Raw genomic sequence first — 25,788 nt, forward strand, 5'->3', positions numbered from 1 at the left:
TGAAAATAGGAGAGATAGAACCACGATAGAGCTCTTCAACTGCTTCTCGTGTGCAGCATGAAATTTACACGTAAATGATAGATTTTATATTGTACAGGGAAAAAAAGATAATTGATAAATGAAAAATAATAATGAACCTACAAATAGGCTATCTGTGTTTCAAACTGATTCTACCCAGTAGAATGATTTCAGACATGATTCTAACTTCTAACATTTTAGAGTACACAACTGAAACACAGAAGTAGTGTTAAATTACTCATAGAAGAATAAAATGTTAACAAAATTGTCAGAAAAACGAATTACAAAATTAAAATAGGAGACAGATACATATCTGCATTTAAAATATTTCCTTTTACACATAATGCACACAGACTTCTATCTCTCTCTCTCTTTCTCTCTCTCTCTCTCTCTCTCTCTCTCTCTCTATATATATATATATATATATATATATATATATATATATATATATATATATATATATATATATATATATATATATATATATATATATATATATATATATGTATGTATGTAAAGAATTTTAGATAGTCTTTTCACCAAAATGTACTACACAAAGACAGACATTTAACTTTAAATGGGTAACTTTAATAAAAATGCAACACAAAATCTTATTTCTGCTGACCTTGGTGACCGGGACAAACTTTATGTTATATGTCCTTTAGGGTTGATTATCCTATCCTATCTTTTAGGAAGAAAACACCAAAGCAACTGTCCTGAAAATGTATAGTATATCACTGAAACAACATTTTACACTCAGCAATTTCCTAACCTACATTCATCCATCCATCCATCTTCCTCCGCTTATCCAGGGTCGGGTCGCGGGGGCAGCAGCTTAAGGGAAGCCCAGACTTCCCTCTCCCCAGCCACTTCTTCTAGCCCCTCAGGAGGAATCCCAAGGCGTTTCCAGGCCAGCCGAGAAACATAGTCCCTCCAGCGTGTCCTGGGTCTTCCCCGGGGGCCTTGCCCGGAACACCTCACGAGGGAGGCGTCCAGGAGGCATCCTAACCAGATGCCCGAGCCACCTCAACTGGCTCATCTCGACGTGGAGGAGCAGCGGCTCTACTCCGAGTCCCTCCCGGATGACCCTTCTCACCCTATCTCTAAGGGAGAGCCCAGCCACCCTACGGAGCAAACCCGTAGCAGACAATTTAAAATGGCCCTTCCCAGTCAAACACCAGCCGAATGTCAGCCCACTTCCATGCAACTCGCAGCGAAATCCCCTCCAGCTTCCGGCCACTGGATTGACCCCCTCCTTTTCCTGGGCATGCATATTTTTTTACTCTGACTCCAACCTTTCACTGAATTACAGAGTCTGACCATGAGATGACGCTTCTCTTTAAATCTTAAAGTCCACAAATCATGACAGAATGAATATTTTAGTACAAAGACTCATGTTTAAAAAGGGGACCTTTTTTGGGGACCTGCCAAGGGCCCATAAAGGAAAGTGGGGAAATTTTGAATGGCTACTATTGTAAATAGCCAGGGGATTACCAGTCCTATTCTGGGCTGGTGATACTTTCTAATGACAGTATGACATAATAATTTAAATATGTAGTTCAGTGTTTCACCCCATAATTGGTTAGTATCGTATTCTCATTTGCATAGTGAGGTTATTCATTTTGGTTATTCGTGGTACTCAGATGTACTTGACCCAAATTATCCAAACTAAGACCAATGGCCGATATTATAATATTATATAATAATATTTCATTTATTTTAATTTTGATTCTCAGAACATTAGGTTTCTTTGTTAAGTACATGTCCATTACCAATCATGCCCTAACAATTAAAATGAGAAAACAGAAATCTCATTTAGAATAATTTTATAGTTTTACTTTATCAATGTTAATTATATGGGTTATGTTGCCTTGGAGTCTTAAAGACCATATTTAGGTAAAATTGATCCAAATCGCTGCAGCGCCCCTATTGGCTGAAAGCAGTAACGTATGATCGGAGTTTACCATATATGGGCATAGCCAGGCAGCCAGAGAGCAGCGGCCCCTTCCGGGTTTGTGTGATTAGGCAGGGCAGGGCATACAGCCGGAGGAGCGTCTCTGTCTCTATATTCATTCATTGGAAAGACTAACCAGAAGCTTAGGACCAGCAGCAACAATGCCGTATGAACTGAGTAAGTCTGGGACGTCCTTCGGCTATAGCTGAGTAAAACGAAGCGAAAAAAAGAGTAAAAAACAGCAGCTTCGGCTAGTCTGACCGGTAGTCTTTAGCTTGCTAGCCTCGCCCATTTCTATGGGCTGCTTTTTGACACTTAAGTTTTAGACAAAAAATAAAATGCTGCAGTGACTTTAAAATCCAAGCTTTGTCTGCAAGATTGCGCTTCTTTTCAAAGATCCCCTGGCTGTAAATGCTGCCTAAATGTAGCGTTTAGAGGTAGTTTTTGCAAGTTAGCGTCAGCTAGCTGAGCTTTAAGAGGAAATAGTTCTGCTTACGTCGTTTTGTTGTGACATGTCGAGACAGGGACTGACACGCGAGACCTGGCTGTTTAAAAACTGATATTTCTGCTTAAAATTTCAGCTTTTCATCAGAGGAATTCAAAAGAAACTTGCTTACTATCGTTATTACACTTGTTTGGGTTGAAACTGCTGGAATCCGTTGCTGTATTGCTGACATCCTATTATCTTCAATAAGTCATAGTTCAATAGATTTGACAATGCATGCTTTTTATGTAGAAGTGATCAGAAATAGTCAGATTTTGGGAAGTGTTATATATATTTTACTCTCAGCACTTTTGTAATTATATTTGTTTTCTCTTGAAGTGTTTAAAAAGATCAGATTTGCTCTTCTACCTTTATTCTTCCTGAATTCTGATGTCCAACAATTTAAATGCATTGTTTGTTTTGGCCTACCTTTTTGTTTGAACACATTCAATGCCTTCTTTTTGATTCTTTTATAAATGTTTGCCAGTTCTCTTTCAAGTCCCTTTTCAGATGTTGCTTCTGACAAAGAAAGTTGTTTTCACTGTTGTGATTCTTGCATTGAAAGTTGACTGTTTTGCATATTAAACTGTCAGTCCAGGGTTAATCAGGGGCTGGTGTCCTGTTCCTTTTAGATGGGCCTCTGCTTTAACACACTTGGGTCAAATAATCAGGTCAACAGCAAGAGTCTGGAGAACCTGGCTGAATACAGAGGAGCCAATTCAACAATTTGATTAAGGTGTGTGGAAGCAGAAGCGCATCTGAAAGGTGCAGGACACCAGACCATGAGGACTGGGATTGAGGAGGAGCCCTGGTCAAGTCTGTTTCCTAATCTGCACATATTGTAATAAATCACAAAGGTACTTTTTATGTTTATGCTTCATTAAATTCACTTTCCTTTTTAGAATGGATTTATATAGGATCACCACTATAATAAATATATGTATGGTAGTTAAAGTGAATGTGAATCTAGTGTCCAATAAACAAGACTAGATTAAGTGCTTTGCCCATGGGCGATGTAAAGAAGACTAATCTTAACTTTAGCTGAACCATGTTGCTAAATATTCATTTAAGTTTTCACTTGCAAGTTATTCCTTGTAATGTTTGGCTTTTTTTGTGCATCAAGATTTTCCTAATGTATTACAAATGATACCTAAGCTTTTTAGCCTCTTGCATTGGTGGTAAGACATAACCTTTTACATGTACTCCCTTGAGAAAGCAGCTCTTTACCTAAGCTACATGTTTTCCAAAAAAAGCTTCCAGCCTTTCAAAGTCCAGGATTTTCCAGAGTCAGGGTATGTTCCGAATGATACAATGGAGATCAGAAAAGAGGATGTTTTCAGCTCATGCCTTCTCACAGTGGATCAAAAACCAGTATCTTGTGGGTCCAGTAAGGTCTCATCACCTTTGACTCTTGTTAACGTCTTGTTTCCTTTTTTTTTCTGCAGAGAGTGTGTTTGCCAGCCTCCCCCAGATGGAGAGGGGAGTTGCGAAGGTAATTGGTGGCGATCCCAAAGGAAACAACTTCCTGTACACCAACGGCAAATGTGTCGTCATAAGAAATGTTGAGGTAATCTTCAATGTTTGTATACTTGTGGGTTTTTGGTAATTATCTTTACTTATAATAATATTCATTGAAAATATAAGTGCATGGTGTTTTTTTTTTTGTTGTTGTTTTTTTTTAGGTCTGTTTGGTTTTAGAATAAGATGTTGCATTGTGCTGTAAAATCCTGCCTATGTAATAACGGTTGGCTCTGAAAAACCTGAGAGTGATCCCAATATGTATTGAACATAACAGCAAATGTAATCTTGTGTTTTTCCTCTGTGCTTTGCCAAACCATGTATTACAGGAGGTTAAACTGTTATCTTAGTTTTCATTCTTTTAAGCAAGTTAGATTGATCCCTGTTAATAAGTGTTTTCAGTGCAGCTATGTATTTAACAACCTGATGTTTTACGTTTGTCTTTTCTAGAATCCAGCGATTGCAGACATTTATACCGAGCATGCTCATCAAGTTACTGTTGCCAAGTATGCTCCCAGTGGGTTCTACATTGCATCTGGAGGTCAGAGCCCTGTTAAATACTTATCATTTAGGCCAGTTTTTTTTTTTTATTGTTTGTTGTTTTTTACAATGATGCTTTCTGGCCTTACAGATGTAGCAGGGAAGATCCGTATCTGGGACACCACCCAGAAGGAACACATGCTCAAGTATGAGTATACCCCCATTTCAGGGAAAGTCAAGGACATTGCATGGACAGAGGACAGCAAGAGGATTGCAGTTGTTGGTGATGGGCGAGAGAAGTAAGAGTTTCCTTCCTATATTCGAAGACTAATTTAATTAAACTTGGTTAAGGATATCCCAAATGTTCACTATTCTGTTGTATAAAAATGAGAACCATCCCTGCAAATCTAGACAGAAAGCTCTTTGTTTCCCATCTACAACTGGAACAGCTGAATGCATGTCTGTTGTTTTAGGTTTGGTTCAGTGTTCTTGTGGGATTCTGGCTCATCAGTGGGAGAGATTTCTGGCCATGCAAAATTGATCAACAGTGTGGACATAAGACAGAAACGCCCCTACCGCCTTGCTACTGCCAGCGATGACACCTGCGGCTCCTTCTTTGAGGGACCTCCCTTCAAGTTCAAATTCACACTAAGGGTAAGGGTCTTGTTTTTTTTTTTTTTTTTTGGGGGGGGGGGTTAAAGCCTCAGCATCTACGTTTTTCCTGTACAGAATTAATTCTACTTAAAGCACTCTTTTGTTTTTACATTAGAGTAAGCTAGAGATCTGCTCATGTTTGACTGACATCCTTCCCTTGGAACACTGTTACCTTTTCACTTAATTCTTTCAGTGACATTTAAGCCGCTTGCTTCTTAGTAGGCCTTAGTCATGTTAGAGCTGTCCCACCGCGGGTGGGTTTTAACAGTGTTGCCTTGTTTCACTGAGTCCATGTTATATAACCTCCATCCCACACCGCTTGGAAAATGTGAGCCAAGTTCATAAATACAAGCCTAATTTTTATTTTTAAATGGGTGTGTGTTCTTAGAATAGTTTTCCCGTCTCATTTTGACAATCTAATTTTTTTTTTTGTTCTCAAGTGTTCAAAAATTACTTTTAAACTGTATTTACTTCCAATTGTGCGGGCAATTGGTATTCATGTCGGGTTCCTCCCTATATTTTTCTTATCTCTCTAACAACTGGCCACAGGAAACTACTTTTGATAAGGGTGGTCGTTCTCAGCAGTAGTTTCACAATGACCTCAGTTTACTGTTTTGAAGAAGGCTAATTTTTCAGCTGCTAGAATGGTCTAAAATGGGGAAGAGCAGACTTTCCGCTTTTTGTATGGAAGAAAACATTATTCTAATGTCCCTGATTATTAGCGGCATGTTTCTATGTATGCTGCTTGCTGCTGTCATCATAGTTGATTAAATATTTTATTCTTGCAAGAATTTCAAAAGGTTTTCTACAGCCTCTTGTGTGTGGAATTGTAAGGAAAGGGATTGGTTTAATGCATTTGGAAAATGGCTGTAATTTAACTGTGGAGAAAATGCTGTGAATCCTCTCACGATCCGCTTTATATTTGGAGCAGAAGTTGAGTCATGTCAGAAAATTTCGTTTATTAGTTTTTAAAATTCACAAAATAAATGTTTTTAAACATTTGTCTTATTTAAATGGTTAAAGTTGTTAGTGTTACAAAATCCTATTGCATCTTTTTTTTTATATAGACAAAGGCTCCCACTTTGACAAACTCTGCTCTAGACAATGTAAAGATTTACCTTTGAGTTTAGGATATCCTAAAGACCAGGCTTTTAGCTAGGAATATTTCACAGGGTGTACACCTTAGTGTATCACATCTTTGTTTTGCTTGGCATAGCTGTGTGAGAATTGTAGGGGGATCCCTAAAATGTTACCCCCTGGAAAGTTTTAAAATGTATACCCTCTGCAACACAATTTCCTGCATTTTTAGGTGGAATGCAGCTAACTTTGTCTTTGTTATAAAAATATTTTTTTCCTGATTATGGGAAGTATGTCTGCTTGACTAGGAAGTCATGAGAAAAACTTTTAGGTACAATATTATATTTCATAGGTTAATTCAAACGATCAGAAAGTGTAACTTAAACGAAAAGCAGTCTACAAATACTACAACACAATCTGCAAACCAACAGAGGGGAGAGTGCAGCCAGGACTGCTTTTATTTCTGTGCATCTACTCTGTTAAGAATACAGCTGACAATGAAACTAATTCTGTAACTTGGTGGTTAAATTTTCATGTATGTACATGAACATCTTCAAAGTTTCAAGCTTATCTGCTTGTAAACAACGCAGCGTGTTTGTTCCCTCATATGAAGTTGTCCACTATATTCCGGGGGAAAATTAGGGCGTGCCACAGCCGTACATACCAAAAATGTGGCGTGTAATAAAAAAAAAATATATATATATATATTTTTAAAGGGCGTACAATGTATACCTGTACGCATTGCTAGCTAAAAACCTGATCCAATTTTAGCCTGTTTAGGTCAAAACACTTCCCAGTTATATTTAGTGTGCTTTTGGAAAGAAAAGGTGAAAACTCACCCAACTTATTTCTTTACAGGCTGTGTTCTGTTTTATTGCATTTAACTGTGAAAGTTGCTGTTTCAGTAATGATGGTTCTTTTCTTCCCTCTGACTGCTGCAGGACCACAGCCAGTTTGTCAACTGCATTCGTTTTTCTCCAGATGGAAGTCGATTAGTTACAGCTGGAGCTGATGGCCAGGTTGGTTGTAAAATGCACTCTGTGGGCGAGTAATTACATGCAACTAATAAAGCAATGGATTGTAGAAAAAAAAAATTAAGTATAAAGCTTTTTTTTTTTTTTTTCTTTTTACTATTTGAAGCATAAAAGCTTCAGGCAAAGTGTTGGAGTCGCTCTAACCTGAAATAAAACTCTAGAAATCTAATAAAGCAGGCTTGTGTACACTTCTCTATAACATGTATTCTCTGCAAGATTTTATTTTATTTGAACTGACGTCTCAATCATGCTACTACAGCATGTTATCACGCCGCTTCTCTTGATTTGACTGCTTTTGGAAAACTGACTTGTGTGGCAAGTCGAAGGACAATTCATAAGGATTACTCAGACATTCATAAGTTGAGTAAAATGCCAGTTTGGGCTGAATATTAAGGGAATAATATTATGACATGCTTAAAATCTCCAAGTTGATCTTGCATCATATAGGCTCTTTTAAGGAAATGAAAAGTTGGTGAAAGAAAATATTTCCTTAATATAAAACTGAGGAAGGAAGTTAGTGTTTTTTTTTTTTTTTTTAGAAGCAGTTATAAAGAAGTGGTTGCATCTTTAAGAGACTCGAGCAAAACAGAAGTTTTGCTTTAGTTTCTGTATAAACCGACCTCAGGAGGACAACGGTCGTCATTTATAAAGCAACTTTCTGTTTCTACGTGGATTGGCTAAGCAGTCTTGTGATGGGGCACCTCCCATGTGACGCTTTTTTTTTAACCTGAAAGATGGGTGCCTTAAATGAATACCAACTTAACTCAACTGATTGCTATTCTTTTCATCACATTGTCGTATCACGCCATTTCTAACGATTGCTGTTCTTTACGCAGGCTAAACCAAGTCCAAATCTCTTCGGAAAAAAAAAAAAATTTATAAAATTTGAAAATTGGCTGAAGGAAAAAAAAAAAAAAAGAGCTGCAACTTTGAGCAAATCATTTTACTTTGCCTCATATCGGCGCTTACTGGCCTGTTTTACTATACAGGCTCATCATGGTTTAGGTCGGTACTTCATGGATAGATAGATAGATAGGTAATCATTGCTCCGTGTACACCTGTCATGGCTGCTCTTTTTCCAGGATGCTGAGTTGCTGCTGCTCAGAGCATTTAGAAGAGTTAGGCACACGTGTCTGAATTTAGAAAAAGTCCACTTTAGGCATGATTTTGATAAAGGCATGGCATTAAATCATGGTAGAAAGACTGCATGTAGCCATTGGAAAATATCTGTGTTCAGGATTTGCTAGTGATAGTAAATTGGTTAGCTGTTAAAAAAATAAGATGTCTGATGTAGACTGTGTTTGTATTTTTCCCAGTAGAATAACTTTAATTAGGTTCAAATTGATGGTTTGGCTTCTTGATGACCTGCAGATTTTCATCTATGATGGAACAACTGGTGAACGTATTGGATCGGTGGGTGGAGAGAAGGCTCACAAAGGAGGAATATATGCTGTAAGTACTTTGATCCCCAAACAAAAGGCTGTGGCAACACAAAACGGACATTATTTCCTTACCTTAAGCCTGTAACCTCATCTGTATTAATTTGTGTAGAAGTAAAGGTATTGTTTGTCAGACCTGATCTTAATAGGCTTCTGAAAGCAGAAAAAAACAAATTCTAATTTCTTAGTCAAATCATGGATCAGGTTTCCTGAAACCATCCCTTTTAAATGAATGTCGGTGCATTTTTCTTCCAGTGGATACGATCAAGTTGTCCTAATGACTATTGATTTATTTTGTTTACTTTAAAAAACAAAACAAAAAACAATTTCTGCTTAATGTCATGCAGGTGAGCTGGAGCCCTGACAGCTCCCAGCTGATCTCTGCCTCCGGGGATAAGACCGTGAAGCTTTGGGATGTAGGCGCAGGTACGGCTGTCACCACCTTCAATATGGGCTCTGATGTGAGTGACCAGCAGCTGGGCTGCCTGTGGCAGAAGGACCACCTCCTCAGCATCTCTCTCTCAGGGTACATCAACTACCTGGATAAGAACAACCCTGACCGACCCATACGCACAGTCAAGGTCAGAAAAAATAATTCATGGATGCCATGTCTAGATAATGAGCTCCTGTAGAGAAGCAGGTAGCAAACGTCGCCAGGTTTAAGGTGTCTTTTAATGGATGACTTAATCTAAGCTTTTTAACTCTAGTAAAAGGGTTAAAACTGTAATATTTTCATTAAAATGCTAAACTTTTAAACTTGATGACTTTAGCAAGGTCATCCAGACAGCAGTAGCATAAAATACACACAAGTCTGAATTAAGCACATTGCTTTTAGGGAAATGTAATGCCATCAACCCTGGAACAGCCTTTCAGGGTTAAGTTTTTTTTTTTCCTAATGTATTGAAATGTGTATTTTCTAAAAGTATCTCTGTTTTTCAGGGTCACACGAAGTCCATCCAGTGTCTGACGGTTCATAAAGCTGATGGTCGATCATACATCTACTCTGGGAGTCATGATGGACATATCAATATCCTTCCATTAATGTAAAGGTGACCTTCTAGAACAAAGATTGTTTTCAGATTTCGCTCTGTTCTGGGTGCATTTATCAAAAAAAAATCAAATTAGCTTTGATGGGGGTCTAAAATCAAACTTTGCTATTTTAAATATTCACTTGTAGTTTTAAGTAATTTGCTGGCAGCATTAAGATGTAGTTCTGGCTGAGGTTTGTAATAAGACCATCCTAAAAGGCTCCTACTGTACGGCAGGAGGCAACACTGACACATGTACATATATTAGCATGTAACTTCTTTCTCTCCCTAAATGAGAGCTGCTGTCAATCTATTTGTCAGCCAAAGGCATATTTTACAGTCTCTATACTCCATTTAACAATTAATCTATTACTTAATTAATTGACGGCTAATCTGACTGTTTCAGCCCTAATTTAAGGTGGTGGTCGCTCTGGGAAAAAAAAAATAGAAAGTCTTCTATTGAGCTTGGATTTGAATTTAAAGACATTTGCTGTTTCACTGGGGGTTTTTCCCTGCTGGTCCCTTAATATGATCTCATAGCTTTAATGCAACGCTGTCCTTCCAGACCGGCTCAGGCCTATTTATATCGATCCCACCACACATTATTCTTCTCTTTACTTCTGTATTTAATTTCCATCTCCTGCTCAAGTCCTGTTCTTAATCTTCTCTCTTTTGTGGTTTATTTCATAAATTACTAATTAGAATCTGCTGATATTATGAAAGTGTGCTGTGAGACTGAGCTGGATCTACAAAATGCCCCAAAGTTATTAAATTGCTTTGAGGAGACTTTGATGCAAATTAAACTTTTACACTCGGTTGGATATTGCTTTTAAAACTAACTTGTCTTTCTTTGCTAGAAGTTGTGATCTGGATTTTAGTAACGGTTACTCTTTAAATAGATATTTTCTGTTGCCAGAGATTCGGTTTGTGTATGGAAGGGTGCCTGTTGACTTAAAAAATAAAATAAATAAAAAGTGTCAGATATCATAGTTATAGGTGTATGGTAATGCTGTTTCCTTTAACACCCGCCTCACATTACTGGGATGCAGAAACCGGTGAGAATGGCTGTTTCTCAGGGAAAGGCCACAGTAACCAGGTGAGCAAGATGCAGGCGGATGACTCCAATGAACTGGTGACATGCAGCATGGATGACACACTGCGCTACACAAACCTCAGCAAGAAAGAGTACAGGTATGGGATGCTTTAAGCTCTATCCTGCTTTAGGTTCTAGAACAGTATGGATACCAAATGTGAAGATGGTAGCATGCATTTAAATGAATAAAAAAAATATCCTCTTATTTGGCTTGTGTTCATGCGGGCAGCAATAAATCCTAAGTGCTGGAGCTGGTTTTCTTCAGTAACGGCTCTATCTGCTGGCTTTGCAGTGCATCTGATGTGGTGAAGATGGACTCTCAGCCTAAAAGCATCTCTGCATCAGGAGGTTTCACTCTGGCTGTGTGCATCGGTCAGGTAATGTCTTCTGGTTATGTTCTTCACCTGTACTATGTATAAGCTGTTGCATTTCATTATTATTTCATATTTTTTTTTCTCTTTAGCTTGTCTTACTGAAGGATAAGAAGAAAGTCTTCACATTGGACAATCTTGGCTATGAAGCAGAGGTTGGGGTCATCCATCCTGGTGGCACCACTGCTGCTGTCGGTGGAAATGTAAGTGGAAACGTGTAACAGAAGCTTTTTGCCGTTTTCAGAACACTTTTGATCTGTGAACCAAATTGTGTTTAGCATGCATGTCATTTTTCTTTAATCTTCTGTTTGCCGTGGGTCCTCAGGATGGAAAAGTCCACCTTTACTCCATTCAGAGCAACACTCTGAAGGATGAGGGTAAAACCCTTGAGGCTAAAGGGTCCATCACCGACATGGCTTACTCCAGTGACGGAGCATATCTGGCTGTCATTGATGACAAGAAGGTTGCTACAGCTTTCTCTGTGGCTGATGGATACTCGGTGAGACTGGCCTTCCCCTGCCAAGCTTAGTTGCTCATTCACTAAGTGAGATTATATTACAATGCTTTCTTGGGGTCTCCCTTCCCCCAGGTAAAAAACGAGTTCTACGGACATCATGCCAAACCAGTGAGTCTGGCCTGGTCCCCTGATAATGAGCACTTTGCTACTGGTGGGATGGACATGATGGTGTATATCTGGACGATTGGCGACCCCGACAAGAGGGTGAAACTTCCAGGTTAGTGATACAAGTGGTGCCAGTCTGTAATTGTAAGACTGCAGCAACATTCATCATTTTATTAATTGTTTTTCCATTCAAGTTTTACAGTAGCAGCCATTCAAAATGGTCCTTCTCAGTCAAACGCCATCTTGGCAGACTCTTTCCCTCCAGCTCCCAGTGAAATCCCCTCCAACTTCCTGCAACTGGAGTTAACCAGTCTTGCATATTTTTTTTACTGACTCTAACCTTTCAGTGAATTACAGGGTCTGACCCGGAGACGTTTAGATGTTAATGTCCAGAAATCATGACAGAATATTTTAGTACGAATATTGATGTTTCAAAAGGAATTGGGACCAGCCAAGAGCCCATTAAGGAATGTGGGTAAATTTTGAATGGCTACTACTGTAATTCTAGGCTGCATGACTTTGAGCGTGTGCGTTTATTTAGCTTTGCAACAAAAGGCTCGTTAACAGAGCCACCACGCTTTATTTTCCTACAAGCAAATGAAATTCAAATGGTTGCTCCGGTTGTTTTGTCATACTTTGTAAACACTCCCCTCTGAAGATTTAGCTGTGCTGGTGGTCAGTGCTTAGCTTGTAAAAAGCATCCTTTAACTGACAACCTTCTTAAATCTGTAAAGCTTCTCTGCACAAAGGGGGCTTGAACGGCAAAATTGCCTGCTGGATAAATTCTGCTAGCTCACACAATTATTTAGATCTTTAAAGCTGCATTTAACCATTGAGGGGAATATTTAACAGAGGTCTATCTAAACCCAAATGAGTCTCAAAGTAATGTTAATAATGTCAGCATTTGTAGTTTGGCTATCACAACACAACTTTATCCATGAAGCACCGTTTAAAATCAACGAGACCCTTTAAAATCCCAGTATAAAAACCGTTGTTTATATACTAAATAAATACTGGTGGCCTTGCTTCAGTATTAAACATTTTTGTTTAACATTTTTTATTAGCACCAGTATTTTTTTTTCATTGAAAACTACAAACTTTGTTTCATCTATATTGAAAATTGGATTTTTAATTAACTGAAATTGAATGGAGATAAAATACAATCGCGTCTAATCGCTTTGTTGGACAGACGGATATGTTTGAGATAATAACCAATGGGACTTGTTTGAGTAAAAAAAAAAAAAAAACTAAAGTTATAGTAAAATCAAACCTTAAACCCCACTTAGGTTAAAGTTAATCTATAGTAGGTATAAAATATTTTCCTGTTTGGAGGTGTAAGAACACTTTTAGGTCCTTAAAGGTATACTATGCAACCGGTGTTGATTTTCCAGCGAGGCTCCTCCCAGAGGGCGAAAGTAAAAGTGCACTGTCGTAAATATGCACAGCTGTTCTCCTGGTTTGTCCGTCAAGCCAGTCGCGGTTGTTTTGAGCTTAGCAGACAGGCGAACGCAACGAATGACTAACACAGTGAAAGTATGAACATGCACACACAGAGAGAGAGAGAGAAACCATTCCAATGTTACTTACAAATGCATCAGCAGAAACGCGAGGTCCGCGTCAGCCTTGCAGCCTTCTTTTTATTTTAGCTCTCGCCATTCGGAAAAAGCTTGCCCGATGTTCACCCGTGTACGACTCCTCTCTCTGTCCGGAGCCCTTTTCCTCTTTCTTGCCTGCTCCAACATGGGCTTTCGCTGTTTTCACGCTGGTTCCGCCATAACTGCACAAATATTGCCACTGTGCTAGCAACGAGCATGCTTTTAACTGGGGGGTGTAGCAGTTCTCGCCGTAAAGCAAGACTGACTCTCGCGAGAAATCTGTGGGTGCGGGCCGAGGGCTCCTGCAATTGCAAGTGCGGTATTTCCCCCACAGACCACCAGGGCGGCTGAGAATACCTTTGTTCAACATGAAATGACTCATTTAATCATCCAAAACGTTACGGAACACATTAATTAACTGAAAAATGTTGCATAGTGTGCCTTTAAAGAGGAATTTTTCCTCTTGACTCTTTAAGCCGTCTTAATTTATATTGCTAATAAGGAATGTGACTCAAACTAGGCTGAGACTAAAATCACATGGAATTACTCAACTATGACTTGAATTCAGTTTTAGTATAAAGGTTTAACAGCAAACTCAATTTGCTGTTAAAATTAAGTTAATTTATTCAGTGATATCTAAACTTCTTATAAATTACAATTTTCTGCCGTCTTCAAGGCAGAAAGGGAGAATCTAGATGGAAATATATCTTGCAGTCAGCAGTGTGTTTTATTTTGTAAATTGCATTAAATTTGATTTAAGACAGACTTCTACCACCTGCTTATTGGAAGCTGATTTTCTCTGTGTAGAGTTTAAAGGAAAAGACGCCTGTTTATGCTAACATCAGAAGAGGAGTATTTAACTGATCAGCATTTGAATCATTAATTGAATATCTATGAAATGGTAAATAATTCCTTAAACCATGTCTTGGCATGTCTTTTTTTGTAACAAGATCTTTCGTTCTTTCTCTGCAGATTCTCACCGCTTGCACCACGTCAGCAGCCTGGCCTGGATAGATGCACACACTCTGGTCACCACCTCCCATGACGCCTCGGTCAAGCAGTGGACAATTACATACTGAGCTGCAAGCAGATGTTCACATCTCCAGGGACGAGGACTACTGTAGAAATCAAGCTTTTATTTTTTTCCCTATTGTACTGTTAGACATAAAGACTTTGGTCTATGCTGTCTGTAACATCTGAACTGTAAATCGTTATGTTAAGGATGGCTTCCAGAAAACTGTTGGACGCAATTTACTTGAGTCTGCACAGAGGAAATGTTAACTCGTAAAATGTAACCATGAGTGCTTTTACTCCTCTTCAAGGACACAAACATGTTTAAGCATGGTAATCATTCCGTAGTTTACTGAAATCCTTTTCTGTGGCTGGGATCTGTGCATCATCCCTTTAAAAGGGACCCAAAAATCCTTTAAAGGGAGCAGAACATCTTTCAATAAAATTAAACCTTTTGGTTACATTCCTAAAATGAATTTGTCCCTGCAGCAGTATCTCTTCAATATTTTAATTTTGCAGATTTGAGTGGTTTATGTTCTTTTGAGTTCTATATTTTGATTCGCCTCTCTTCTGTGGGACTGAGAAGCAAATGAGAATGAAATGATTTAAGGATACAATCAATGCTGGTCTTTCTGTCGGTTTTGTGTTAATGTCTTCCTTGTCTCACTTCTTCTTGGTGTCTTTATGAATCAACATCCAAAGTGGAACCGGTTCATTAATAAAAATGTACTTTGTATTGTTTTGATGCACTACTTAATACTCAGATTACAATCATATTCTTTTCTTGGTATAGTGCCATCTGCAGGTAAGACTCTCAGCCACAGTGCAAGGTTCATTTAACTTGGTTTAACTTTATATGTTGTTTAACAAGGAACGTGGCAGCTGTAGCACATACCACTACTTGATACTTCTGTGTGGGCTGGCTCCTGAAACACTGATTGCAGCTGGATCCAAACACCTAATTTCCTATTATAAATTCCAACCATCTTTTTCTGACAGAATTTCTATGGATGTGTATCATTGTGATGCTGATACTGCTATTGTGTGGAGGGAGAGCGCATGGCCCAAATACTGGCCATTACTTTCAAGTACTGGTCTACTTTCAAAATTAATTACGGCCACTGGTGCCTAGTAAAAATATATGTGTGTATATATATATACACTATATTGCCAAAAGTATTTGCTCACCCATCCAAATTATTGGAATCAGGTGTTCCAATCACTTCCATGGCCACAGGTGTATAAATTCAAGCACCTAGGCATGCAGACTGTTTTTACAAACATTTGTGAAAGAATGGGTCGCTCTCAGGAGCTCAGTGAATTCCAGCGTGGAACTGTGATAGGATGCCACCTGTGCAACAAATCCAGTCGTGAAATTTCCTCGCTCCTAAATATTCCACAGTCAACTGTCAGCTGTATTATAAGAAAATGGAAGTGTTTGGGAACGACAGCAACTCAGCCACGAAGTGGTAGGCCACGTAAACTGACGGAGCGGGGTCAGCGGATGCTGACGCGCATAGTGCGAAGAGGTCGCTAACTTTCTGCAGAGTCAATCACTACAGACCTCCAAACTTCATGTGGCCTTCAGATTAGCTCAAGAACAGTGCGCAGAGAGCTTCATGGAATGGGTTTCCATGGTCGAGCAGCTGCATCCAAGCCATACATCACCAAGTGCAATGCAAAGCGTCGGATGCGGTGGTGTAAAGCACGCCGCCACTGGACTCTAGAGCAGTGGAGACGCGTTCTCTGGATTGACGAATCGCGCTTCTCCATCTGGCAATCTGATGGACGGGTCTGGGTTTGGCGGTTGCCAGGAGAACGGTACTTGTCTGACTGCATTGTGCCAAGTGTAAAGTTTGGTGGAGGGGGGATTATGGTGTGGGGTTGTTTTTCAGGAGCTGGGCTTGGCCCCTTAGTTCCAGTGAAAGGAACTCTGAATGCTTCAGCATACCAAGACATTTTGGACAATTCCATGCTCCCAACTTTGTGGGAACAGTTTGGAGCTGGCCCCTTCCTCTTCCAACATGACTGTGCACCAGTGCACAAAGCAAGGTCCATAAAGACATGGACGACAGAGTCTGGTGTGGATGAACCTGACTGGCCTGCACAGAGTCCTGACCTCAACCCGATAGAACACCTTTGGGATGAATTAGAGCGGAGACTGAGAGCCAGGCCTTCTCGTCCAACATCAGTGTGCGACCTCACAAATGCACTTCTGGAAGAATGGTCAAAAATTCCCATAAACACACTCCTAAACCTTGTGGACAGCCTTCCCAGAAGAGTTGAAGCTGTTCTAGCTGCAAAGGGTGGACCGACGTCATATTGAACCCTATGGATTAGGAACGGGATGTCACTTAAGCTCATATGTGAGTCAAGGCAGGTGAGCAAATACTTTTGGCAATATAGTGTATGTGTGTATATATATATATATGTGTATATATATGCAGTCAGGGGTGATTCTAGGATCAGGGGATTAGGGGGGGCTGAGCACCCAGAGAGCCCTCTAGCCAGGCAAGATTCATTTGATTTCTCTTTTTGAAACTTGCTCAGTGCCATTTGGATTAAACTATTTTGGGCATGGGTGGGTGAAAATATTTTTTAAACAAAGTACTTTATAGTTAAAAGTCATAGTTTTGTTTTTATTTTCAAGAGCACATACAAAATAAAACAGATTTTAGCGGTGCTTTGATTCAATACAGGGGTGCTTAATGGGACTGATAACCGCTAAGAACGGCCATTTAATGCTTGATCACATCCGTAATGGGGCCGTTTATTATAACAGGCAGAAAATAATGCCTCACGCTTACATCCGGTATGCTCTGTGCTCACAGACTAACAGCTGTAAATTGGCTGAAGTAAGATTTGCCCCATTGCTAAAAAAAAAATACTGATGTCTGCATATTTTTTCTTAATCTGAATATTGTCTGAATCTATTTTTTTAAGATGTAGAGTTAATAAGAAAATATAAGTTATGGAAAAAAAATTAAAAGGTAACTGAGCAGAAGGTAGAAAGAGGAAATTATTGGTTTCCACACCAGTCCTTTAGAAAGTTACACCTGTGGTTTCCAGTTCGCCTATGGATGCAGATGACCTGATGTAACCAACTTATTTCCCTCTCTCTATTCATTTCAAATTAATTGCTACAAGTCAGTACACTCATGTCAAAAAATAGACCTCTGCAGTTTTTTTTTTTTTTTTTTATGAATGCAAAATCAAGGTGTGGAATATTTTAGAAAGAAAAAAAATCGCTTGTTTGCGATTTAAAAACGTATTCACAATAGTAGAATATTATTCAGCTAAAAATATTTATGTTTTTTGTATGTTTAACCTCAAAAAGTGAATACGTATACATAGCTCTTTAGTGAAGCCATGCTTTTGTTTATGGGCTGTCTCATTTTTTCCTTGGACTAAATGTTAGAAATTATCTCTGAAATCTGAAATCCTAGATCTTTTTCCACCTAAGCTGCCTGATAAAATATTTTTTTGAAATAAGAGTATGGGAGCATTATAAGTTTTGAGTGCAAGAAGATGAAATTCTTTTCTCAAATTGAAATTATGTGCTCTTGCATTATGGCAGGATAATTCTCCCATATAAGAGCATTTAATAAATTGGTTGACTCAATGCTTTCAATGTATACTGTACATATAATTTAATTAGCACGATCCTTATTCAGTCAAAAGGAATCCGATTGTTAACTCACATTTAGACCACAGATCATCGACGTTTAGCCCTGTGTATGCTGATGACTGTATTCTGCAATGTTCATTAAAAACATTTGCATATTGTAAACACTTAGCATAGTAAAAGGTGCACGGTAGACAAATGTTTTATCATTACAGTATAAAACAGCGCCCAGACCTAAGTACGCTGCTCTGTGATTAAATGTTTGTGGAATCAAACTGATGTAATTCAACACAACTGAAACTCTGTATACTGTAAATTAAGGATGAATCATAAAAAAAAGGCTTATTAAACTTTTATTTTTACATTAATAAAAAGAAAACACAGCCATACTGCTCCTTTATCCTTTTCCTATATACTCTAAAATGATATATATTTAGCTAAGAGTGATACAATATGAGAAATGAAAGCCAAAGACAAGCTTTTTCTTTCCATTAAAAAACTTTGATAATCAAGATACTTCTGATTCTGATCCATTGTTCCACACATTAAGACCAAATGAATTATTAACACTTGACATTAAATATGTTGTCATGGAAAAAAATGATTAGTTGTTTATAGAAATAAAAGATTCCTGCTCTGAAAGCATTTTAGTAGGAACTGTTAAGAAATGCAGTAGCAAAAGAAACACTCAGACAATTTCTACTGTGTCCCAGTATTCAGCAGCTAGAAAATAGATTAAAAAAAATTTAGGCAGCACAAGGTAAAACCAATTGGATATTAAGATTAAGATTTTAAATTATTTCACCAAGAAATTTGACTTTGAAAGTTAACAAGACTGTATGCCTATTCCTTCATAAGAATATGAAATAATGTTAGTCCTGGAAAAACAAAAGTTTTATTTAAATGTTGTTATAACCAGCACCCCAACTTTCAGCTCCCTCCCCCCAGATTTGACTCAGGATTTCCTTGAAATCTAAATATTAATTCTAGAAGAAACATGTTGGCTGCGTTAAAGGTTTATCTTAAACTACATCTACAAGGAGTATGAAGTATTTTATTAATGTGCTTCATTTAAATAAATAAAACAAATGTTTTCTTTTGAGGTAAAAATAAATGAATGCTTTTTGGAGGATTTTATTGATCCTATGGTGGTTTCTGCACTGATCAGTTGTACACAGACACATCGATATATGATATATTACCCTCACAGAGGTAATCATTCAAAAACATTTTCTGCACTTGAGAAACAAAAATAAATGAGTGAATTCCTGCAAGGATATCAAAATAAATAACCCATTTTCTGCAGGTGGGTTGGTGCCAATCTGCTGTTTATTGGGGAGGTAAACCCTGGTGAGTTTTATCACAGGACAACAAAGAATGTACTGTAGAGAACTCAAGCATGCCAGGACTGCATGCAAGCTCCATGCAGAAAGACCAATGGCAAGGATGTAAACCCAGGAGGATTAGATGTTACACGACGTGGACTGAAGAGAACAAAAATGATTAAAGTTCCAAAATGAAACTGACAGAATATAACATAATACTAAACTATTACTACCAAATCACCTTATCTCTAACCGAGCAATACAGAGTAACAGATTCCTGCCCTTTGACACCAATCGAACATTCATGAATGGCACTCTTGATATTTTCCCCTCCCCACTTCTTGCTCAATGTGTAATGTTTAAATGTTTGTCAAAAGGATTATATTTCTTCAAATATTTATGCACAGTTTGCCACGAGATAACCCACTATAACAACCTGGGAAGTCTGACAATGTGATCAGCCCTAGGTGGTCAAACCTGGATCTCCTGACTCTGCTCTGGATGGAAGGAGGCATTTAAAAAAAACAAAAAACTGGCTCAAACAGCTGATTTGTCTTAAGACGATACCAGGCTGGGATCTACCAAGTATCCATAAAGTCAGCATATAAAGGGCAGGTAGGATATTATTGTTTCACTCGTATCAATTTTTCCTTTTTGTAAGTTGGAGAAATCAAACTATAGAAACAATTCATAAAGACTTTATCTTTGGAAGTAAAAATTTATTTAAGCCTAAATGTGATGCGCTCCGTGTCTCTGAAGTTATGAATGAATATCCTTTCAAATAGTGAGCGTTGGCACCACAACAACTCTTGATTTTGAACCTTCTGACTGAGGCCCTTGCTTTTATTTCTCTACAATTGTTAAGAGGTCTATCTAGGCATTTCATCTTATAATTATAACCTGCGGTTTGCCATCTGGTGCTGCTAGATTTAAAAGGCAATAGTTCAACATCTTCATAACTCTGGTCAAGTTCACTCTTTGTTGCCTAATTATAGACCTAATTCTTAGCAACCATTTTTAAAAACTTTTTGAGAAGATTGTTTGTTGTCAATTTGAATCATTAATGAATGAAAATTACATCCTGAAAATCTTTCAGTCTGGTTTTAAAGCCTGCCATGGCACCATATCTACATTATTGAATTTTTTTTTTTTTTTGTGGTATACTGTAATAAGGTTAGAACGTAGGACCTAATATTCAAGGTGAGGCAGACAGTGGGAAAATTCAAAGTGTTTAATAAAATCAGAAAGTGGTATTGCAGATCTGCAGCGGCTGCAGGGGGAGGCGGGGCACCGCCCATCAGGGGTAACTCTGGTTAGAGAGAAACACAGGTAAGTGACCATGATAATCTGACGGAAGATGATTATCCGTGGGAGTCACTTGCTTGGTTAAACAGTTCAGTCTAACTCCTTAGAGCTGGGTAAGATCCAGCCGATGGACTGCCAATGAGATTTGGGGGACACCGCCCTGAGTGAACCAGATGAAGCAGCCCCAGTGAAGAGGCAGTCCAAGCCAGGTCAGGGAAACAGATCAGAACAGGAAGGCTCAGAGATCCAGGAGTCCGTAGCCCGGTCAGGGGTTCCAATCAGAACAGAAACAGGCTGTTCCAGGATTCCAGAAGTCCACAGAGAATTTAGGCAGGCTCAGTTCAATGAAATCATATAGCAAATGGGTTAATACTTAAAAAAGCTATTTATCTAATGAAACTCAGCTTATGGCAGCGAGTCACTGACTTGCACAATTCTCATGGGTGATCATATAGCAACTTGCATTGTGTTGTTCATGTTATAAAAATTGCAGAATCCTAACAGATCAATTGATTGACTTAAAAGTCACAACGATGGGCTCCTTTAGCTACATTCTGGTTGCATCGTCTCCAGTCACGGTAGGTTTAAATTCAGTCAACAAATTAAATTAGCCAGCAAGTTCTCATGTGATAATGCTGCCATCTTAATTAGATGCCTACAGCAGCTTTGTTTGGGGTTTCTGTTAAACAGCAGGAGTCCAGAGAGCGAAGGGTAAGCTTCATATTTCCTACTTTTCTGTGTTCTATTCTATTCAAATCTAGCTTAGTTCCAGACTCAACATGCATCTGACAAGCCAACGATGTCTGATGCATGTTGGAGCGTCAGTGGTGTTTTACCAATTCACTAGACATTGTTTATAAATTAGGACTCCTTTGGCCCCGCATGTGAAGTCAATGGTTAACACAACTGACTGGCTTTTGATTTTCTGAGTACTGCAGAGAGTAATGATCTCTGAGATTGTTGATATCTCAGACATGGAATGTGGAAAGAACTTTGTAATGCTGGCAGTATTCAAAATTAACGTTCGGGGACACAAAGTCAGTAACAACAAAATGCAGCCGGTAGACTCTGGATAATGCTTCAGCAATATGTTGTGCACTATACAAAACACAACATTGATTTTTTTTTTTTTTGTAAAAAGAGAGGTACAGTATCTAGAACCAGCACTCATTTTAATATTTTATCACACTTTAAATACAAGTTGGAATGTGTCTTCTTGATTTTTTAAATAATCGACCAACATAAAAAATTGTGAATCCTAATATAAATGTTGGATATTGTTTTTCCTTTTGTGTTGGGTTAGGATTGTAATTTCTTTAAACAAATAATAATAATAAAATCTGTTGCACTGGTGTTCAGCCTTCCTGAGTCCTAATGGCAGAACGAATTTCAGCTAGGGGTGAAAATAAAACCACGGATCTTGTTAGGAATGTCTCTACCAGCTTTGCATATTCAGAGAACTTGTTTAGGCTTAGTTACTGTTAAATTTGGACATTTTTCTGGGACTCAGAAACAGGATTTATGTCTGGACTTTGACTAGGCCGGTTTAACAAATGAATATGCTCTGACTGAAACCCCTCCATTAAAGCTTTGGTTCCGGGTTTACGGTTATGAATGGAGGTAGATTTCTGCCACTATCTGAGCTGTGGAACTATACAGCTAATACAGAGCATCTTTGCTGTTTGTCTTATGCAGATTAATGGGCAAGACTTGGTCATATGTGAAAGCAGCTGTTTTTTTTACTGTATTTTACAAGCAAATTCCAGAGCAGAGAAGGCTTAAAACATAAATCAATAGTAAAAAATTCAGCAGCTCTGTATTTCTTCCATCTTCTTAACAATGTGTGTGCTGTGTCTTATTACTAGAGATGCATGGATCGGATATTGGAGATCCAATCCAGTGTACTGTACATGCTATTTCTTTTTTTTTTAAGTTAGGTTTATATGTGTGTTATTCCCCCCCCCCCTTTTTTTTAACAATGTTTATGTAAAAGCTCACATGGGAAGATATATGGTTCATTCATTCAACAGCTGAATCCGATTGGTATCGGATATTAGCTGATACTCTCAGCTCAGATATCAGTTGCAGGTTCGACAGGGAATAAAAACTGGATCAGTGCATCGCTACTTATTACATATATTTTATTTTCACACCAGCTCTTAACAAGACAGAAAACAAAGAGTCAGACCTTAAAACTACAACACAGTATTCTAGACTTTCTCCCTCATGCTTCCACATTATGAAAATGTGGTTCTCATGTTTGTAATCAAGTGAGTTGTCAGGCTGCTGTTCAGTCTGACAACCCACCCCGTGAGTGGGGGATGGACTAAGAAGAGCTAAACCATTGATCAGTACTTCAATAACTAAAGAACTAAAGAAGGAGCTGCTACACCGCTTATCTGTACCATGGTTGCAGACTGCCGTAAACAGCTCCAGATGCAGATATATATTACAGTAACTCAAGAGGTTTCGGCCGATCAATGGTTTGCATGTTGTCTCAACAAGTGATGCTTCTGGTTCTTGGCTCTATTCTGTAAACCATCTCTCCTGAGGTTTCCCTGAGACTTTGCCCCACAGTATTAATGAAGGAGCTGATCCATATGTTCCTCATGCAATGAGTGACTGAGCCTAAGGGCAGACTTCATTATTCCTGCAAGTGAAAAAAAGTCTTTCACCCAGCATGGCATTTGTACAGTTATCTTTTTTACTCCCACATTTTTCTTCTCCACTGGGACAGAATGATCTTGGCACATATTTTGCAAGTTAGGAGAACCTGAGCCTATGAAAGACTTTGCTGCAGTTACTGTTGATTCAGCTATTTTTCTCATTACTGACTGCAGTGTTTCCATCGAAAAACGATAATTTATTATGATATTCTGCAAGTCTGAATTCCCATAGAAGGAGAACTGTGCTCAAAGTACCAGATGCAAGCAAAGTAAGCAAAAATGCATCTTTAAATCAATTTTCCTTCCAAAGTCCTTGGAATTTGACCTTGCATGTTTGTTTTATTACCTTTATCTATTGACTTTAATTTAAAAATAAAAACCTTTTCTGCAACCTCTAGTCACATCCTGCCAAGCATTTTATTGCAGCCAAAACACTGTATAATAATCTCTCCTTTTATGAAACCCAAAACTTAAGCAATGACACTTTATTTGTCTTTTTTCCCCCAAGAAACATTGTTTTGTTCAAACATTTTTAAATAGAATACAGTTGATTTTAAGGAAGATGAATATCAGCCTCATAAAGCTTTAGTTTTACATCTAATACATAAAACTAAGTATAATGAGTTAAGGGATGGACAGGATTTTATTCCTATTGATCAAATTCATAACAACCACCGTTGCTCTAATATTGAATGAGTTCATGTGAATTGTATTTTGTATGATTAAAGGTCAGAGTATGCTAATGATTTATTACATGATTTACTATATCTAAAAAAAAAAAAAAAAATAATCCAACACTGTATTTGTAAATATTTGTATTATGATGCCCTTTGTATAAAATTGGGTAAAGCACTGTTTTTCTCCTGAATTTAAATGTTCCTGTTAATCTTTCTCTTTTTGGGAATGGAGCTGACTTGACTGTAATTAGAGCTGAAAAAAAGGGACGAGCCCTCTCAGAGTTAATGATTCTTCAGTGTTATCACTGTTATAGGTCATGTTGGGACAGTTCTTTTAAGGTCTTGCCCTGGCAGCAGTCTGTAAGCAGGTAAACATACTCACTGGGTTTTTATCCGGTTATTGTTTTATTTTGTGCAGAACGCCCCGCTTAGCTGACAGCATTATGAAGAAGTGGCACGGTTCGACTGGTCTTCTCATGCACATGTACTTAGATTTCTTATTTCGCAAGTTCTGTATGTGACTTTTTACTTTTAGTTTCTCGTCTGGGGTGAAGTAAGCGAAGGAGGAGCATTTTTATATTGTTATCAGTAAGTAGTGTCAAGTCATAATAAATACAACCTGTGCCTATATATGGAAATATTCCATGACTGAAAAGGTGTTGCTGGATGTTTGTTGGGACATAGTGAGAAGATTTAGCAAGTTATGGTTCTGTTGTAAATGTTGTTTATACTAAGAAGCATCACTTGCTCTTATATATCTCATGTTGTGTATTTTTTGTTGAAGCTAAAATATATATTACCTCCTAAATGTATATGTAATAATTTTTCTGTTGATTTTAAAATAATTTTATTTACCAAAATTAAACATACAGTGATCCAGTTTCAACTTGCAATGAATATTCTGAGAGCTACTTGAGAACAACATTGATACACTCACTGTCTTGTGTTCACACTTTAAGAAAAATAACCAGTTAGTGTAAGAGCCCTTTTATTCACAAATGTTTTGATTGAATGTAAACCCAGTAAAAGGAATCACTAAGAGGGGGATGGTATAATTTGTTATGTAAGAAAGAGGAAAAGTGAGATATAGAGTAGAGAAGTTGTGTTTGCTGCAGCATTTCTCTCAGAACCTTTAGAAGATGCGTTTCTAATCTAAGGCTTGGATACAATCAACATAGGCATAAATGTGATGCTCATCAGCAGTTTTTAATGAATGTTGAAAACTTCAATCACTTTAGATTTTAGAAAAAATGTAATTTCCAACAGATTTTGTGATGAAAGTTCCTGCCACCTAGGGGGCGCACGAGAGCTGCGCCCCGAGCTATCCTATACTTCTGCATTGCAGAGGAGCTTCTGCGCATGAACAACTTTTAACTAGAGTCAATTGGCAAAGATTTTTGCGCCCTAGGGCGGAAAATTCACCATTATCATGCCCTTCCAAAAATATATATATCAATATATTTCGAAGTATTTTAATTTTATAATTCAATTTTAATTTGTTGTTTTTTATGTCTTAAAGGAGAAGTCCGGTAAGCAAGGAATAATCAATGGATCCTTATCTATACCTAAAACTAATACGTTTGCGGTGATTTATTGAATTTAGGGTTAATCAGTAAAAAAATAGAAACAACAATTTTCGTTGTGATCACTGACTCTGCGAATGGCCATTTTTGCCGAAATATAGTAACACCTCACTCCTGACATCTCCCGGCAGTGACGGTGCGGTAAGCCGAAGGCCATTCTCCCCTCTTTACAAGCTAAATAAATGTGAACTACTAGACACATCTGCAATCAACAACAATCATTTAAGAT

The 25,788-nt window shown here is 38.1% G+C and overlaps 2 protein-coding genes across 7 annotated transcripts in view; both read left to right on the top strand.

Moving 5' to 3' along the window:
• Positions 1–1,991: 1,991 nt before the first annotated feature.
• wdr1 (WD repeat domain 1) lies at positions 1,992–15,117 on the top strand. Its single transcript, XM_038295494.1, has 15 exons — positions 1,992–2,149; positions 3,902–4,023; positions 4,425–4,515; positions 4,606–4,753; positions 4,928–5,108; positions 7,127–7,204; positions 8,591–8,671; positions 9,006–9,239; positions 9,598–9,685; positions 10,721–10,877; positions 11,072–11,156; positions 11,243–11,353; positions 11,476–11,649; positions 11,740–11,884; positions 14,340–15,117. The coding sequence occupies exons 1-15, from the start codon at positions 2,134–2,136 to the stop codon at positions 14,444–14,446; spliced, it is 1,818 nt and encodes a 605-aa protein (XP_038151422.1). The 5' UTR covers positions 1,992–2,133; the 3' UTR covers positions 14,447–15,117.
• A 6,206-nt stretch (positions 15,118–21,323) lies between these two features.
• slc2a9l2 (solute carrier family 2 member 9, like 2) overlaps positions 21,324–25,788 on the top strand; it is a 177,462-nt gene continuing 172,997 nt past the window's right edge. For 2 of the 6 annotated variants that reach the window (XM_038295565.1, XM_038295606.1), the window contains exon 1: positions 21,324–21,344. The gene's annotated coding sequence lies outside the window, so the exon portion shown is untranslated. Of the gene's footprint in view, positions 21,345–24,262; positions 24,345–24,401; positions 24,565–25,788 lie in introns of those variants that run through there. The other 4 variants (XM_038295545.1, XM_038295581.1, XM_038295574.1 and 1 more) reach the window with 3 other exon arrangements.

This window comes from Cyprinodon tularosa, unplaced genomic scaffold (genome assembly GCF_016077235.1).
Source record: "Cyprinodon tularosa strain WSP-4 unplaced genomic scaffold, ASM1607723v1 ctg11, whole genome shotgun sequence".
Classification (NCBI taxonomy): Eukaryota; Metazoa; Chordata; class Actinopteri; order Cyprinodontiformes; family Cyprinodontidae; genus Cyprinodon; species Cyprinodon tularosa.